Here is a 15,630-nt window from a genome sequence, read left to right as displayed (position 1 = left end):
AAATATCAGGGTGATTGTTTCAAAAATAAAGTGGGGGTATGTAAAAAGGAGGAAAAGTGATTTGGAAAAAATAAATAAAAAATAAGTGATTTTAAAATCAAATGGAGGAGAGTTTGAGTAATAGAATATAATAAAAAGATATATATATATATATATATATATAAAGTAAAGAAGGTGGGGAACAACATGATAAGGGTGTATTTTAAAATGATAAATAAAAGAAAGTTGAAGACAACATGATACCGGTGTGTATGGATGTGATAATGAGAGTGAAACAAACTTGGTGAGTGTGATTAAATAAATAAAAGAAGAATGAGTGTGCTTTCCTTAGTGCTCCTCTCTCTGCCTTCAAAGTCGAGATTGGTCTCTCCAAACGAAGGCTCAACATTCAAATCATTGTAGTCCTCTGAAAAGGTTCTAACCATGTGCCACAAAATTGGCCCCACCATTATTTGCCTGATAGATAGATGGTTGGAAGCCCTTGACAACACCAGCACCACATATGGACAAATGCATACACACACAATCACAGCGCTGGCACCACCGATGAGTATGGTGGATAGCCTCCTGTGGGCCATCTCTAACACCTCATCATCTCTATAACCAGATACTGATATTAAACAGAATGTTAATATAAATATCAACAGCCCATAATCGTATCTTGCTTTCATTCTTGGAAAAAATCTTATGAATGTCACTACTGCAGCTAGTATGAAGACGAAAAAGCCCAAGTAGTATGGGCTCACATATTTCTCCAGAAAAACTAGCAATTCGATGAGCTCCAACGCCAAGAGTACTAGCAAGCAGTGTTGCAAAACCCCTATTTACACCCCTTCCAAGTGTTGCACCCACAGAGAAGTCAAAGACAACAACAATAGTAAGAACAGCCCACATTGCAGAGACACCAAAACCATCATAGAGAGGGTCACAGTAGTAGAACTAAAAGGTTGAGAAGGTGGTTGATCTTTGTATGTAGAGAAGTCGCCTCTGGTGGCGGCGAACTGGAAGCTATATGTATTGATAGAGATGACAGCGGAATAGGTTGAGGTCCGGCGGGCGGCTAAGGTGAGGTTGCCGCCCGCCGGGGAAGCGAAAATACTAGGTTCTAAACCTGCTCTGATACCATGTAGAAAAATTTAATGTATAAAGAGAAATAGAGAATTGTATAGATATTGATTGTATTATTGATTGTTGTTTTTTGTGTTTACAATGAGTTCTATATATAGAAGATTTAAAGGAGGTAGGTATGTAGTAGGTAAGAAGTAGTAGGTGGAGAGGAGGTGGTAGTGGTGTAGTGGGTTAGGTTTAGTGGAGTAGGTGAGGTGGTAGTGGTGTAGTGGGTTAGGTTTAGTGGAGTAGGTTTAAGTGGGTGTAGTGGGTTAGGTTTAGTGGAGTAGGTTCAAGTGGGTGAAGTAGGTGATAAATTTTAACACTATATATATATATATGTTTGTTATAATATATTATTTTGACACATAATTTTTCCATTCAAAAAAAAAAAAAAAAAAAAAAAAAAAAAAAAAAACAATTTACAAATTTGCACAACAAACCACATTTTATTCATCTCAGGGATCAACCCCGATCACATTTTTACATAAAAAAAAAAAAAAAAAAAAAAAAAAAAACAACAACAACAACAACAACAAAAACAAACACCACATCCACAGGCGGGAGTTTTTCTTATCTACTCTGCCGCCGGTCTCTTCTTCTTGCCTCCGTCCTGTGCGGCCCTTGACGGTGTTGCCTCCGTGCTTCCTAGACCCCCAAGCAAGTTGCCTCCTCCCTGCTCCTCCACTACAGCATATGGTGGCCCTCCAAATCGGAACATCACGGTGGCCTTCCGCTTCAGCTCCTTGTTTTCTGCCCTTAGCACGCTTATCTCTGCTCGCGCATCCTTATACATGCGTTGGAGCAAAGCCAGCTGGGCGTTTAATTGCTGCACCTCATTTGTCCTACTCTGCAGCCGGTGCGACAAGTTTGTGACCGCCGTCATGGACTCCACACATGCCTTCAAAGTATACTGATTAGCCTCCACATCCGTTTGCACTGCCATTTTTTGCTCCACCGACCGCATCGGAAAGTTCAACGGAGCAAACTCCGGGGCACTCGGTTGAGGTTCCAGTGCCACCGCTCCAGTTCTCTCTCTTGTTGACTCGTTGAGGTCGGGAAAGAGGGTGAGCAGTCCACGGGAAGACGAGGCCATTTTCTGGGCAACAAAGTGTTACAGACTATCTCTCTCAGCACAAGGAACTCTCTTTCTCAGCAACACGAAGGATTTTTTCAGAGGTTTCTCTCAGTTTTTCTCTGCCTCAGCCTCTGCCTTCGTCTTGGTTATATAGCCAAAGTAGCCACGCGTATCATGCGCCGCTCGGCGCTAGACGACAACCTGGGCGCGCAAGTCAAGTCACGCGCCTCGCCATCATGTCCGGTACACCTTTTGATACAATGGGCACGCCTTTTGATGGCACGCCTTTTAAAAAATTGGGCACACCTTTTGAGGGTGCGACTTTTTAAGGGTCCGACAAGACTCTGTAAACTGTCCCGACATTGATTCCGGTTAGCTCCTTTATGGGTCCGACAAGACTCTGTAAACTGTCCCGACATTAATTCCGGTTAGCTCCTTCATGGGTCCGACAAGACTCTGTAAACTGTCCCGACATTGATTCCGGTTAGTTTCTACAAGGGTCCAGCAAGACTCCGTAAACTGTCACAACAACTGTCACAACATTGTCTGCTACAACGGTCCGACATGACCCCATAAACTGTCTTCTACAACGGTCCGACATGACCCCATAAACTGTCTTCTACATCGGTCTGACACCACCATACAGTGTCCTCTACAACGTTATGACACCCCCATACAGTGTCCTCTACAAAGTTATGACACCCCCATACAGTGTCCTCTACAACGTTATGACACCACCTTTCAGTGTCTTCACCAATGGTCTGACACGACCATACAGTGTCTCCTATCCTTTTTTATTTTTATGTATTTTTCTTGTTTTGTTCCTCTCTTCAAACTCAAGTTGGTTAGTTTCTATCCTCCTTGAGTTTGCGGGGGGCTGTTAGAATTTACCATAAACCTACCACCACTACCACCTCACCTACTCCACTAAACCTAACCCACTACACCACTACCACCTCCACTTCACCTACTCTCCACTACTCACTCCTCACCTACTCCAGAATCATCTCCTATATAATAGGCATTCTTGTACAAAATATATACACAACAATCTTGTAATCAATCAATCAATAATACATTTATTTTTACAATAAAGATATCAGAATCCTGCCTTTGTTTCAAGGATCCTGGATAGTAACATGCTTCTTTGATGTTATGGTTCTTGGATCATATTTCCCTGCTGCACTACCTTTCTGCCTGCAGCATAACTTAATGATTTATAATTATTAAAACTTAGTATATTTTTTTTTCTTGTTAATGACGCTGAAGCTTTATTTCTCGTACTGTCATACATTATGTAAAGGGGAATATCATGGAAACAACCCAGAGATGTCAAAGCTGCTTCACAAAGCTGTTCGCCAAAAGAGTGAAAGTGCTTATTCAGTGTATCAGCAGCATTTGGCTAATCGACCTGTCAATGTAAATTGTTGTAGTCATTTCTTTTTCTTTGTTGTGTGACCTTTCTGATTTTTCTTAGATAATTAAAAACCAATATTTTGGAAAGAATCTCATGCAACATTTATTTTGTTCTTTTTCAATGTAGGTTCTTCGTGATCTTCTTGAGTTTAGAAGTGATCGTGCCCCAATTCCAGTTGGAAAGGTTGAACCTGCTGTATCTATTGTTCAACGGTTTTGCACTGGTGGCATGTCACTTGGAGCTATATCTAGGGAAACTCATGAAGCAATTGCTATTGCAATGAATAGATTGGGTGGAAAGTCTAATTCAGGAGAAGGTGGTGAGGTAGTATTCAGTACTTATTTTAAGCGCATTGCACAATCATATTCCGTCTCTTTTTTTTCATCCTTCCAACTCGAGAAGTTTTTTTTTTTTTTTTATCCACTCTTAGATTTATTCCTTCCACCATGAACTGTATATGGGTGTTATGTTATATGCAATATTTATTTTAATCCAGGACCCAATTCGGTGGAGCCCACTTACTGATGTTGTTGATGGCTACTCTCCAACACTGCCTCATCTCAAAGGTCTTCAAAACGGGGATACTGCTACAAGTGCTATCAAGCAGGTCAAAAGTGTTTAATATTTTCTTTTTGGTCAACTTCATTATGCGTTCTAACATCCATTGTTTTAGAATTTTGTTACTGTGCTTGTTTAGATGTGTGTATATATATATATAGAATTAAAAACGGACAGAAAGTGCATTGCGAAAAGTAATGATGTTTCCATCATAGGACATTACTCTGTCTTTAAAATACCCAGATAGGGTGCATCTTCTGTTATGCTTTTAGTACACCAATAATACTTCACAAAATAATTGTTGCATCTTCTTCAGGTTGCTTCAGGACGTTTTGGTGTCACTCCAACATTCTTGGTCAATGCTGATCAATTGGAGATCAAAATTGCCCAAGGTGCAAAGCCTGGTGAAGGCGGACAGTTGCCTGGGAAAAAAGTTAGTGCATATATTGCAAGATTAAGAAATTCTAAGCCTGGGGTTCCCCTTATATCCCCACCTCCACATCATGATATTTATTCTATCGAGGATCTTGCCCAACTGATTTTTGACCTCCATCAGGTGAAAATTCTGTCATATTGGATCTGATTATTATCATAATTAGAAATGTGATTCTAGAAACCATGATAGTAATGATCTCTATGTTCTGATCAATGGACAGGTCAACCCTAAGGCCAAGGTATCTGTAAAGCTAGTGGCAGAAGCTGGAATAGGTACTGTTGCTTCTGGGGTTGCAAAGGGTAACGCTGATGTTATACAGGTATTATGAGCGGCTTGTCATCTAGAAGTAATGCAATTAAAATTTTTGAAAATTTTCCCATGTACATTTTTTTAACAGATTTGTCAATATTGTTAACTTTCAGGTAATGATGAACTTTCAGAAGTACAAGAAAATTATTTGGTTAAAATAATTCCATGGTTTGTGTGTACGATGGGGGGATCTGCGTGTGCCATGCGTTGGGCATGTCCTCTATGAGGCCTGGACACCATGTTTGTTCGAAAAAAAGAAAGAAAAAAAAATAGAAAAAGACAAATGGTTGACTGGCAGAGGATGAATAACTCTCTTTCACATTGTTACTGCATGAGTTTCTTACGAACATAATATATATTTTTTTGGTTGAGAACATAATGATACGCATCAATGTCTGTAATTAGGCAAATTGTTTCAATGGATTCTTGTTGCTACATAATTTTAAAAAAAAAATCCATAAAAATGGAATATAAAAGTCACAAAGTTTTTGGATAAATTGTTTCTGTGCTTAGCAATTTGTGCCAGAGCAAATGCAATGTCAGGTGGCTGTAAGGAATTCAATAGAATCATAAACCACCTTTTGCTAAAGCTTTTTCACAAAGTTAATTTTTGTGTAAATTACAAACACGCCCCACCCCTTGACAAAATACATTTAACTTTCTCAATGTTCTAGAAAATACATCCCACCCCCTGTGGTGTAAATCGCATAACAAACACCCCCTTCGTTAGCCAACCATTAGGTCATCAATTTTTCTTTGATGTATTAGATGATATCTTCTTTGACTTATGATTTATGCATTTTTATGGATGATCCATATATTATGGAACTTAAATGCATTTCATTATTTTTCTCGTTGAACTGGTGTTAATTTCTATTATTTTTGGATTTTATGTTGATATACATAGAAAATAAAAATATATAATGCTGTATGCTCATTGTGTCCGTATCCTTATTTTTTGAAATTCATTGTGTCCCATGTAACCTGTGCCCGTGCCCGTGTTTTCTTAGTTGTGCATAATATTATAAGTTTGTTTCTTTAATATTTGTAGTTGTGCTAGTAAGGTGATTTACCTTTTCTTAGGCGGTTGCAAATTTGGATTTATTTGATTAACTACAAGGCTACTTAGGTCTCAAGATTTTTATATAGTGTAAATCTTACCAATCAAAGCAGAAAATGGGAATATTTGATGGTTGGTAGAGATAACTTGATCTCAATGTGAACTCGACATTAGAGGGTAAACTTTTCAACTCAAACTTGATACATCATAGGCTTTGCCTTTACTTGGTAATTGCGCTCTAAACATGTAGTTCTTTTTTTTTTCTTTGGAACTTCATTTTCATTTGTTAATGACTTCACATAATTAGAACATGTGCAGCTTTTGAACCAATTAAACTCGAAAAGTTTTGTTTATTAGATACTGTCATCTACATAACTTCTTCATAACTATATATAGTATCAGTTGGACATACGAGAACACATCTTGTAAAAGTAACATTTTTTGCTCTCATTCCAACACAGTAACCAAAATTCTGTGATGTATTAGAGAAGGTAGGAATATTATCAATTGACTGATACATGTAATTTGGTTTGCAGATATCAGGGCATGATGGGGGAACCGGAGCCAGCCCTATAAGTTCCATCAAGCATGCTGGTGGTCCTTGGGAACTTGGGCTTACAGAAACGCATCAGGTTTGCTTACAACATTAAATAAATGGTTCAGATTTCTTCCTTTTATTTCTCCTGAATTACTTCAGGTTCTAAATGTTTAGAGATGACTTCTGTACAGACACTCATTGAAAATGGACTGAGAGAGAGGGTCATTCTTAGAGTTGACGGAGGCTTCAAAAGTGGTTTTGATGTCCTAATGGCTGCAGCAATGGGTGCTGATGAGTATGGGTTTGGTTCTGTAGCAATGATTGCTACTGGATGTGTTATGGCTCGCATCTGTCACACAAATAATTGTCCAGTTGGTGTTGCCAGTCAGGTATTAAGGTTTACAACAATATATTGTGTCCAAATTCCTACGCTCTTTCTAAGATACCTGGATGTCTGCTCATTTCCCTTGTCTAATGACTAATTGCATATTTCAGAGGGAAGAACTACGAGCTCGTTTCCCTGGCTTGCCTGGCGATCTTGTAAACTTCTTTCTATATGTTGCTGAAGAGGTAACTATATGCTGTCTTTTTGGATGTTTGATGGATTTAGCGCTTCCATGCCTAGAGTCTCCAGTTTGACCTTTTCATCTATTATGTTATATAAAACAACACTGGAGGTTGTCTGACCAGCAGTTTGGCATGGGAGAAATTATGGTCTGACAGGAGGCTAAAAGCCAAATGCTGCCACTTGGAAAAATCTCTTATAATGTGTGATAAAAAAAAGCGGCAGAGGTAATGGGGGTATAGCTGCACTTGAAAAACATTTCATGAACAATGTGCATAACAGATGGCACCTTCCTAGTTTTATTTTATGTCAATTGACTGTTCACTTGATTTATATAACCAAATTCTTGAGTTATGTTCAATTTGTGACATTACTAGGTTCTATAAATGGTCCATGGAATTGGAATTTGAGTTTTTGGTTGCATTTTAGTTCTAGTTCTACCAGAATAAAATTGAAGTAATAATAATTTTTGTTTGAGTTCATTGAAAATTTACCTAATGTAGAATTTGAAATTTGGGATGATGTTTGGATTATGAAATGATTTGATAAATTCCAAACTGTGTTGTCAATAATGTCATGTATAATTGGGTGAACTTTCTACATGTGTCTTATATTTTGACACTAGATTCCTGATTAAATATGGACCTGTCTTTTATTCAAATACACAACATGGCACTGAATAAAAACTCATTGCTGGTGATAGACCATATCGCAGTACTCATCCAATAAAGAAACTCTTGGCATTGCAGCAAATCAAAATTTGTTCATCTCCACTCAAGGTTCATGAAATTCTTTCTAAAATGGGATTGGGGCTAAGATTGGGAAAAAAGCGAAAAAAGAGAGAGTTTGATGGTGATTTAAATTGGATGTTTCAATGTTATATGTACATTAAAAAAAAAATAATAATAATAAAAACAAAGATTCCTCACCTGCTAAAGCTAGACAGTACAATGGAAACAATAAGGATCAAATCCACTATTTGTAATAAGGATCACCGCATAAACAATGGGGGCTGGAGAAAGAAATCTAACCAGATGAGGTTCGAGGGTACTGGAAAACTAGAATTAATACAAATATAGATGGGTTTGAAATTACTTTCAAGTTTCCCATATTGCATTATGCAGTTGGTGGAATTTAGGGAAAAAAGTTGCTTTTGTGGAAAGGGCGAATATAAGTTTGTAAGGTACTGTGAGGATGAGAACAGAAGTGCTAAACTTTGGGGGACGTGTTGTTTTTTGTATTACAGAGGATCAGCTATCTTAAAAATTCCAAGCATGTAAGATTTTGAATTTTGAAATGTGGACCGCAAACAATTTGATCTTCATTCTTAATTAAGTGAATCCAATTTTTTCATAATTGATAATAAAATTCAAATTTTGATTATGATTGTGTCAAATCCTAAGATCAATTAATTCACCCCAAAAAAAAAAGAGCATCATAAGCCAATTCTGTTCTTGGCTCAATTTTCCACTCTATTTTTGTGAATCTGTCTAGGCCTGTAGGTGTGCCGCGTGTTATTCTCTCCACAAATTTTGATATCTTTAGTTTTTCTCTGTCCACTATCTATTCACCAATGGTCATCGATATGTTTTTGGGTCAGGTACGGGGCATCTTGGCACAACTGGGCTATGAGAAGCTGGATGACATAATTGGCCGAACAGATCTACTAGGACCACGAGATGTATCGTTGATGAAAACACAGCATCTTGATCTCAGTTATATTCTCTCTGTATGTATCCAGAAAGCTGTGTGTTTTCCCTATCATCTCAACATTCACTTGTTCTTGCCTTATTATGTATATAAAATATTCCTTTTTACATTTCATTTTTTGACAGTGTGTTGGATTACCAAAGTGGAGCAGTACTCGAATCAGGCTTCAGGATGTTCATAGTAATGGCCCCGTTTTGGATGATATTGTACTCTCAGATCCAGAGGTAAACAATTATTTGATTACAGTTTGTAATTGAGCAATGAACATAAAAGAATTTCTGCGCTTTCAATCAAATTTTTTTTTTTTCCTTTTGAATTACAGGGCCATTGCTAAAAAAACTAATTCTACCAACTAATAAGCATGTGTGCAACTGGAACTTCTAACTGAAAAGCTTGATGTGAAGTTCTATCACCGTGATAGCGTGGTTGTTGAATTTTTTTAATGACTAAGATTAATTTTTAAGAGTTGAATGTATAAGTAATTGTTGGTGGCAATAGTTCTTGAAAGTTGTTTTTGAGAGTTTTGCTTCCAAAGTAGTTTCTTGTTTTGTTAGTTTCTTTTAGCATCATTATTCTATTTTGCTTATTGTGGTCACTGGTCACAATCTAAGGAAATTTTCATTTTTCATGCAGATATCAGATGCAATTGAGAATGAGAAAGTTGTCAATAAAAGCATAAGGATATACAATGTGGACCGTGCAGTTTGTGGGCGTATAGCAGGTGTAGTTGCAAAGAAATACGGTGACACTGGTTTTGCTGGGCAGCTGAATATAACGTAGGTTTTTGCTTTGTGGTATTCGGTGTGTGGGATTGGCATTGTCTGTTCAGTTTAGTGCAATCCCATTAATAATCAGAAATTCTCTTATGTATTAGATTCTTAGGGAGTGCTGGACAGTCATTTGCTTGTTTTCTGACACCTGGAATGAACATTCGGCTGGTGGGAGAAGCTAATGACTATGTGGGAAAGGTAATCTTATTTCACTCAAAAGTGGAGTGTTGTTGGGTTGACACTGTATTGTAGTATGAAAATGATCAATCAATCAAGTTCAATTCAACTAGTTCATATTGATACAACTATACATTTATGCTAATGAAGTGTAAATTTGGTTATTTTCGGTCAAGCTACCTTACCATTTTAGTGGAGTTTGATTTCTTTAGGTTTGAACGGTCATTACCTTTTCCACCTTCTATATCATTTTGTTAAAAGAAAAAAATCATTTTGTAAAATCTGACACTAGCAGTTAATTTCCAGGGTATGGCTGGAGGGGAATTGGTTGTAACTCCCGTTGAGAATACTGGGTTCTGCCCTGAGGAAGCCACTATAGTGGGAAACACCTGCTTATATGGGGCAACAGGTGGCCAAGTCTTTGTCAGAGGGAAAGCCGGGGAGCGTTTTGCAGTGAGAAACTCACTTGCTGAAGCTGTAGTGGAAGGTACCGGCGACCATTGTTGTGAATACATGACAGGGGGTTGTGTGGTTGTTCTTGGAAAGTAAGTATTGTCTCCTCATCTGCCATATTACTTGCTGTTCTTCTACTTCCACAGAAACCAATCACAGAACTGGACGCAACTCTCTCACATGGTTGTGAGACCCACAAAAAGGTGGGATCCACCTCATGTGAGAATTGTGTCATGTTCTGTGATCGATTTCTGTATTCAGAATTTTCCTATTAATTGACATGCATATTCAATGTTCTTTTTGCAGAGTGGGTAGAAATGTTGCTGCTGGTATGACTGGAGGTTTGGCATACATTCTTGATGACAATGATACTCTTATCCAGAAGGTTTGTGTCAAATACCTTTCTCACCCCTATGAAACAGTGGAAACTTATTAAATACTCCTGGAGTAACCACATGGTATTGTTTATTTGGTACTTCTGTCAAAAGAAAAACCACAATCCACACTAAGTGGGTCAACATGTGATTGGTTTGGAGCACCACATAGGCAATTCCACATGGTGCTCCTGGACTACTTAATAATTACGCATGAAACAGAAGCTAGTATACAAAATCTTGATTTTTGTACAACTAGTTTGAGCACTTGCTTTGTCCTCACTGCTTTATTTTCCACCAAGTAATATTAGTTTTTAGTCTGTTGATTCTCTAGTCATGGCTTGTATAATTGTGGACCAGGTAAATAAGGAAATTGTAAAGATCCAGAGAGTGGTTGCCCCTGTGGGGCAGATGCAGCTAAAGTGCCTGATCGAAGCCCATGTTGTAAGTGTGCTAAACAAACTGCACGATCATGACCACACGTACACAACACCAAAATGCAATTACATGCCTTGTAACACATTCAAATTCTCCATAAAATGCCTTTTACATTGTTTTCTGTAAGTTACTAGGTATTCAAAAGTAAAAAATGCAAGTTTAATTGCTAAATTATTTATGAAATTCTTGTTAGGTGTCAGAGCTTTTTAGTTTGTTTTGGATAAACCACCAATTGGTCCTAATAGTTAGACTTAATTCTCATCAACTCTTATTGAAAATAAATCCTAGTAAAATCGTCGCTAAAAATAATTGTGACAATTTTTTGCGTGTTGCTAAAAATTGACAATTAGTGACTTTTTTGTCACGGTTTTTATAAATTGTCGCTGAAACTTACAATTACGGATTTTTTTTGTGACGAATTTTTCAAACTATCGTTAAAATTTGAAAATTAGCGACTTTTTGTGATGATTTTTTAAAATTGTTGCTTAAACTTATAATTACTGGCATTTTTTGTGACAATTTTCAAACTGTCGCTGAAAATTAACAATTAGCGACATTTTTTAATAGTATTTGATGAAAAACACCTTTAATTATCATAGGACCCATTGAACTATAAGTCCACATATTAGGACCTACACGTAAGTTCTCCTTTAGTTTTTTGGAAAATATTTGCCATGATCTTGTAATCTTGTGTTCTTTTACCAAGTTCCAATCTTATGCCTATTGCCTGCAATGAGTAGAGTTCTAGATTGCCTTTGCGTCGATATTTTTTTGTGTGGCTCCCTCGGATTTTAAGATTTTATATATGTTAGTGTAGAAAGAAGCATTTGGTATGTGTATTCGTTTCTTAGTTCAATGAACGGCTTGTTTTGCTTTTGATGAAGGAAAAAACTGGGAGTGGCATAGGCTCTTCTATTTTGAAGGAGTGGGACAAATATCTACCGCTATTCTGGCAGTTGGTTCCACCTAGTGAAGAAGACACCCCCGAGGCTTGTGCAGAGTATGAGAAAACTACTTCTGGGACGGTGACTTTGCAGTCTGCATAGAAGAACAGCACCACACAATACACAAAGTGCAGTTATATATAACTACGAAGTTTCAACCACATCGATCATGGCCAGAGCAGGGATAGTTTCTATGATGGAAAATCTTACTCATTAATTGGAGCGGTTTGCAGGTGACTGAAATTTCGTAATCATCTTATTACTTGGTGACTGAGACTTTGATCACTTCATTGAAAAGCAATCAAGTGTCCTGTATAGCGATGGTGTGGAAAACTGTAAATTCTAGGTAGCTGTGATATTGTCAATTTTTAGGCCTGAAGAGGTTTTTTTGTTTTGTAATACATTTTCATGGCTTGTTTGTATGGTATTTTCTTAAATTTTTCTACTTTTATTCAGGATGAGCATAGCCAAATCTGAAAGCCTCGATCTTGATCTCTAATTTTCTTTCCCTGTCTCTGTTTGTGCGAGTCTTGCACTTGGGTGAACTGTGTTGTAATTTGTGTATCATAATTGTTATATATACATATAACAAGTTACTCTGGAAAATTTTACTTTCACATGAGGTTAGTATTGTTTGCAATTTGTAAATCCTCTTATGCCTGCCCTATACAAGGATTTTCGGCATGTTTTTCCTGAGAAAGGAAAGAGTGAGTAAATGTATGATGGACTGAGATGCCAAGAAAATAAACAACGTTGCCCAATTCTTTAATAGAGAACTGTTAGATTTTACTTTCAATAAATACACAATAAGGTGAAAGATTATTAATAAGACTAATGTACGTTAAAGAATTTTAAAATCATTAAAAAACAAGAAGATATATTTGGGTAGCGTTTGGCAGCACTTTTCAAAGTGCTTTCTGGCAATAGAAGGCCTTTTATGGAAATTTTTGGTGTTTGGTGAAACAAATGTAAAGACCTTTTTTCAAAAGTCACATTCCTTGAGCACATTTTAAAGAAGCTAGCAAAGTAGAAGATAACATAAATTATTAAATAGTATTTACTATTTATTGATGATAATTGATAAAAGGAATTTTTTTTTTTTTTTAAGATCTCTGATATTAATATTTTACAAGATAAAAAGACAAAAGAAAACATACAATATTTTCATAGTAGTTAGGATTCTTCAATATTTTTACAGAGAAATTTCTCAAAGAAATTTTGAAATTTCTCTATTATGATCACAGTGAAATTTTATTAAGAGATTTTAGCTAATAAAAAAAAACATATTTTACTTCTCTTATTAATAAAAGTTGGAGAGAAATGTTTAACTAATTGGGATGATTGTAATATTAATTTTTGAGAAAATAAAGTTTTCAATTATTTTTTCTAAATAATATATTTAAATAATAAATTGAATTCACTAACATTGATTCTAGAGAGAAAATGGTGTGGAAAATCAGTGAAGCTGCGTAGCTTTTTATTTTGTTTGTTTTTCTTTTCCTTTCTATTTTATATCTTTATTTTGAGATATATTTGTCTTTTCATAATAAAACAGTGTCAGGTTACTATAGGATAGGGCTGTACAGGATTATAAATGATTGAATTATTTGACAAGTTTCGGCTAGTCAGGAATTCGGTTCGTTAAGTAAATAAACGATCTCAAATCTGATTTTTAAGATGATTTATTATTTATTTAAATAATAAGAGAATTAAATTACTTATATGTTAGGGAAAATTACAATATATATATATATTAGGAAAAATTAGTCTAAGGTCCCTCTCACATTTTTAGTAATGGAAGAGACCCACAATATTATTGTATGATGTCTAAAGTCCCTCAATCCCACACCCGTATATCATAGAGAAATTTTGTTACCAGCAGAGTCTTGAAGGCGAAGTAATGAATTTATGAATTTCCATAAGAACTTGGAACGCATCGTTGATATACAACATTAGCAAACCCTAGAATATATGTATGTGTGTGTATATATATATATATATATATAGAGAGAGAGAGAGAGAGATTACGGTGGAGCGTGAGATTAGGACTTTGTAGAGCTACTCATCGTCTGCTCAGGCACTACTCAAGAAACCTCTTTGACTATCAATCATTGAACCCTAATTATCAGTATTCAAACTGATTTCCAGGTACTCTTCTATGTTCATAAAGATAACTAACACTTTTTTAGAGTTCAATACACTGAATTTTATGAGGAATTGATTAGAATTTTGTTTTATGTCCTTGTTAGCTTTTGATAATTCTACTACTGAACCACCCATTTGGTTCTTGTTTGAACTTACTTTTGCTCAGGCACCACTCAAGAAATCTCTTTGCCCATTGCTCAAGTTCGATGCCAATGGAGAGTGGGAATCTAGAGAAATTTAGAGAGAATTTCTCTAGAGAGTGAGAAATCTAGAAAGTCTAGAGAAATTTAGAGAGAATTTCTTTGGGGAGTTAGAAGTCCAGAGAAATTTGGAGAGAATTTCTCTGGATAGTGGGAAATCTAGAAAGTCCAGAGAAATTTAGAGAGAATTTCTCTGGAGAGTTGGAAAGTCCAGAGAAATTTGGAGAGAATTTCTTTGGAGAGTTGGAAGTCCAAAAAAATTTAGAGAGAATTTCTCTGGATATGGTAAAAGCAATAGTGGTGAATGGGATGATCTTAAAATAGTAGTATAAACTGTTACTGGTGAATAGTGTGTAGCAGTAAAATATTTAAGGCATCAAAATTAAATGTCCCTTAATAGAGTCCAATGCAATGAACATGTTTCTAGTTGACCCAAGGCTTTTCCATATCTAATCTTTTTGCATATGCATTTGCCTTTTATATGTGGTTGATTGTCATTGGTAGCTGCCTCTATTATACCGTAATGAGCCATTCAATTCTAAACTTACATGTTAAGCTTGGCAAGTGCAAAATCAGGTTCTAGTTTTTCAAAATATATCAAAATGTTGCTTATGACAATAAAATGGGCAAGGAAAATTCAGAGAAAGTCCAGAGAAATTTGGAGAGAATTTTTTTGGAGAGTTGGAAGTCTAAAATTTCTCTGCAGAGTGGGAAATCTAGAGAAAGTCTAGAAATATTTGGAGAATTTCTCTAGAGAATGGAAAAATCCAAAGAAAGTCTAGAGAAATTTAGAGAGAATTTCTCTAGAGAGTTGAAAGTCCAGAGAAAGTTCAGAGAAATTTGGAGAGAATTTCTCTAGAGAGTTGGAAGTCTAGAAAAATTTAGAGAGAATTTCTCTGGATATGATAAAACTATTATTGGTAAACAGTGTGTGGCAGTAATGTATTTAAGGCATCAGAATTAAATGTCTCTTAATAGAGTCCAATGCAAAGAACATGTTTCTAGCTGACCTAAGACTTTTCCATATCTAATCTTTTTGCATATGCATTTGTCTTTTATATGTGGTTGATTGTCATTGGTAGCTGCCTCTGTCATACCATAATGAGCCATTCAATTCTAACCTTACATGTTAAGCTTGGCAAGTAGTTTTTCAAATCTATTAAAATGTTGCTTATTGACAATAAAATGGGCAAGGGAAATCCAGAGAAAATCCAACGAAATTTGGAGAGAATTTCTCTGGAAAGTTCAGAGAATTTCTCTAGATTGAAATTTCTCTAGATCAATGTGTGAGGGATCTTAGACATTATGAAAATATTAGATGTCTTTTATGTTATAAAATCTTAATACGAGA

General features: G+C 36.1%; 1 protein-coding gene across 2 annotated transcripts in view; it reads left to right on the top strand.

The window, feature by feature from the left end:
- LOC114293314 (ferredoxin-dependent glutamate synthase, chloroplastic) overlaps positions 1-12,551 on the top strand; it is a 65,533-nt gene extending 52,982 nt beyond the window's left edge. The window contains exons 18-33 of one of the 2 annotated variants that reach the window (XR_014341736.1): positions 3,489-3,604; positions 3,729-3,926; positions 4,099-4,209; positions 4,477-4,716; positions 4,817-4,915; positions 6,502-6,597; positions 6,695-6,892; positions 6,999-7,295; positions 8,669-8,797; positions 8,904-9,002; positions 9,412-9,554; positions 9,653-9,746; positions 10,032-10,270; positions 10,485-10,563; positions 10,913-10,996; positions 11,875-12,551. Coding sequence is in view for 1 of the 2 variants with exons in the window: in XM_082890944.1 (XP_082747070.1) it covers positions 3,489-3,604; positions 3,729-3,926; positions 4,099-4,209; positions 4,477-4,716; positions 4,817-4,915; positions 6,502-6,597; positions 6,695-6,892; positions 6,999-7,073; positions 8,669-8,797; positions 8,904-9,002; positions 9,412-9,554; positions 9,653-9,746; positions 10,032-10,270; positions 10,485-10,563; positions 10,913-10,996; positions 11,875-12,036 (2,162 nt within the window). In the remaining variant the exon portion in view is untranslated. The remainder of the gene's footprint in view (positions 1-3,488; positions 3,605-3,728; positions 3,927-4,098; positions 4,210-4,476; positions 4,717-4,816; positions 4,916-6,501; positions 6,598-6,694; positions 6,893-6,998; positions 7,296-8,668; positions 8,798-8,903; positions 9,003-9,411; positions 9,555-9,652; positions 9,747-10,031; positions 10,271-10,484; positions 10,564-10,912; positions 10,997-11,874) is intronic. The other variant, XM_082890944.1, reaches the window with a different exon arrangement.
- The last annotated feature ends 3,079 nt before the right edge of the window (positions 12,552-15,630 follow it).

The sequence above is a fragment of the Camellia sinensis genome, chromosome 10, assembly GCF_055761805.1.
Source record: "Camellia sinensis isolate YWXY chromosome 10, ASM5576180v1, whole genome shotgun sequence".
Taxonomy (NCBI): Eukaryota; Viridiplantae; Streptophyta; class Magnoliopsida; order Ericales; family Theaceae; genus Camellia; species Camellia sinensis.
Note: the sequence above shows the minus strand (reverse complement) of the source record. Positions and strands in the feature narration are given on the sequence as shown.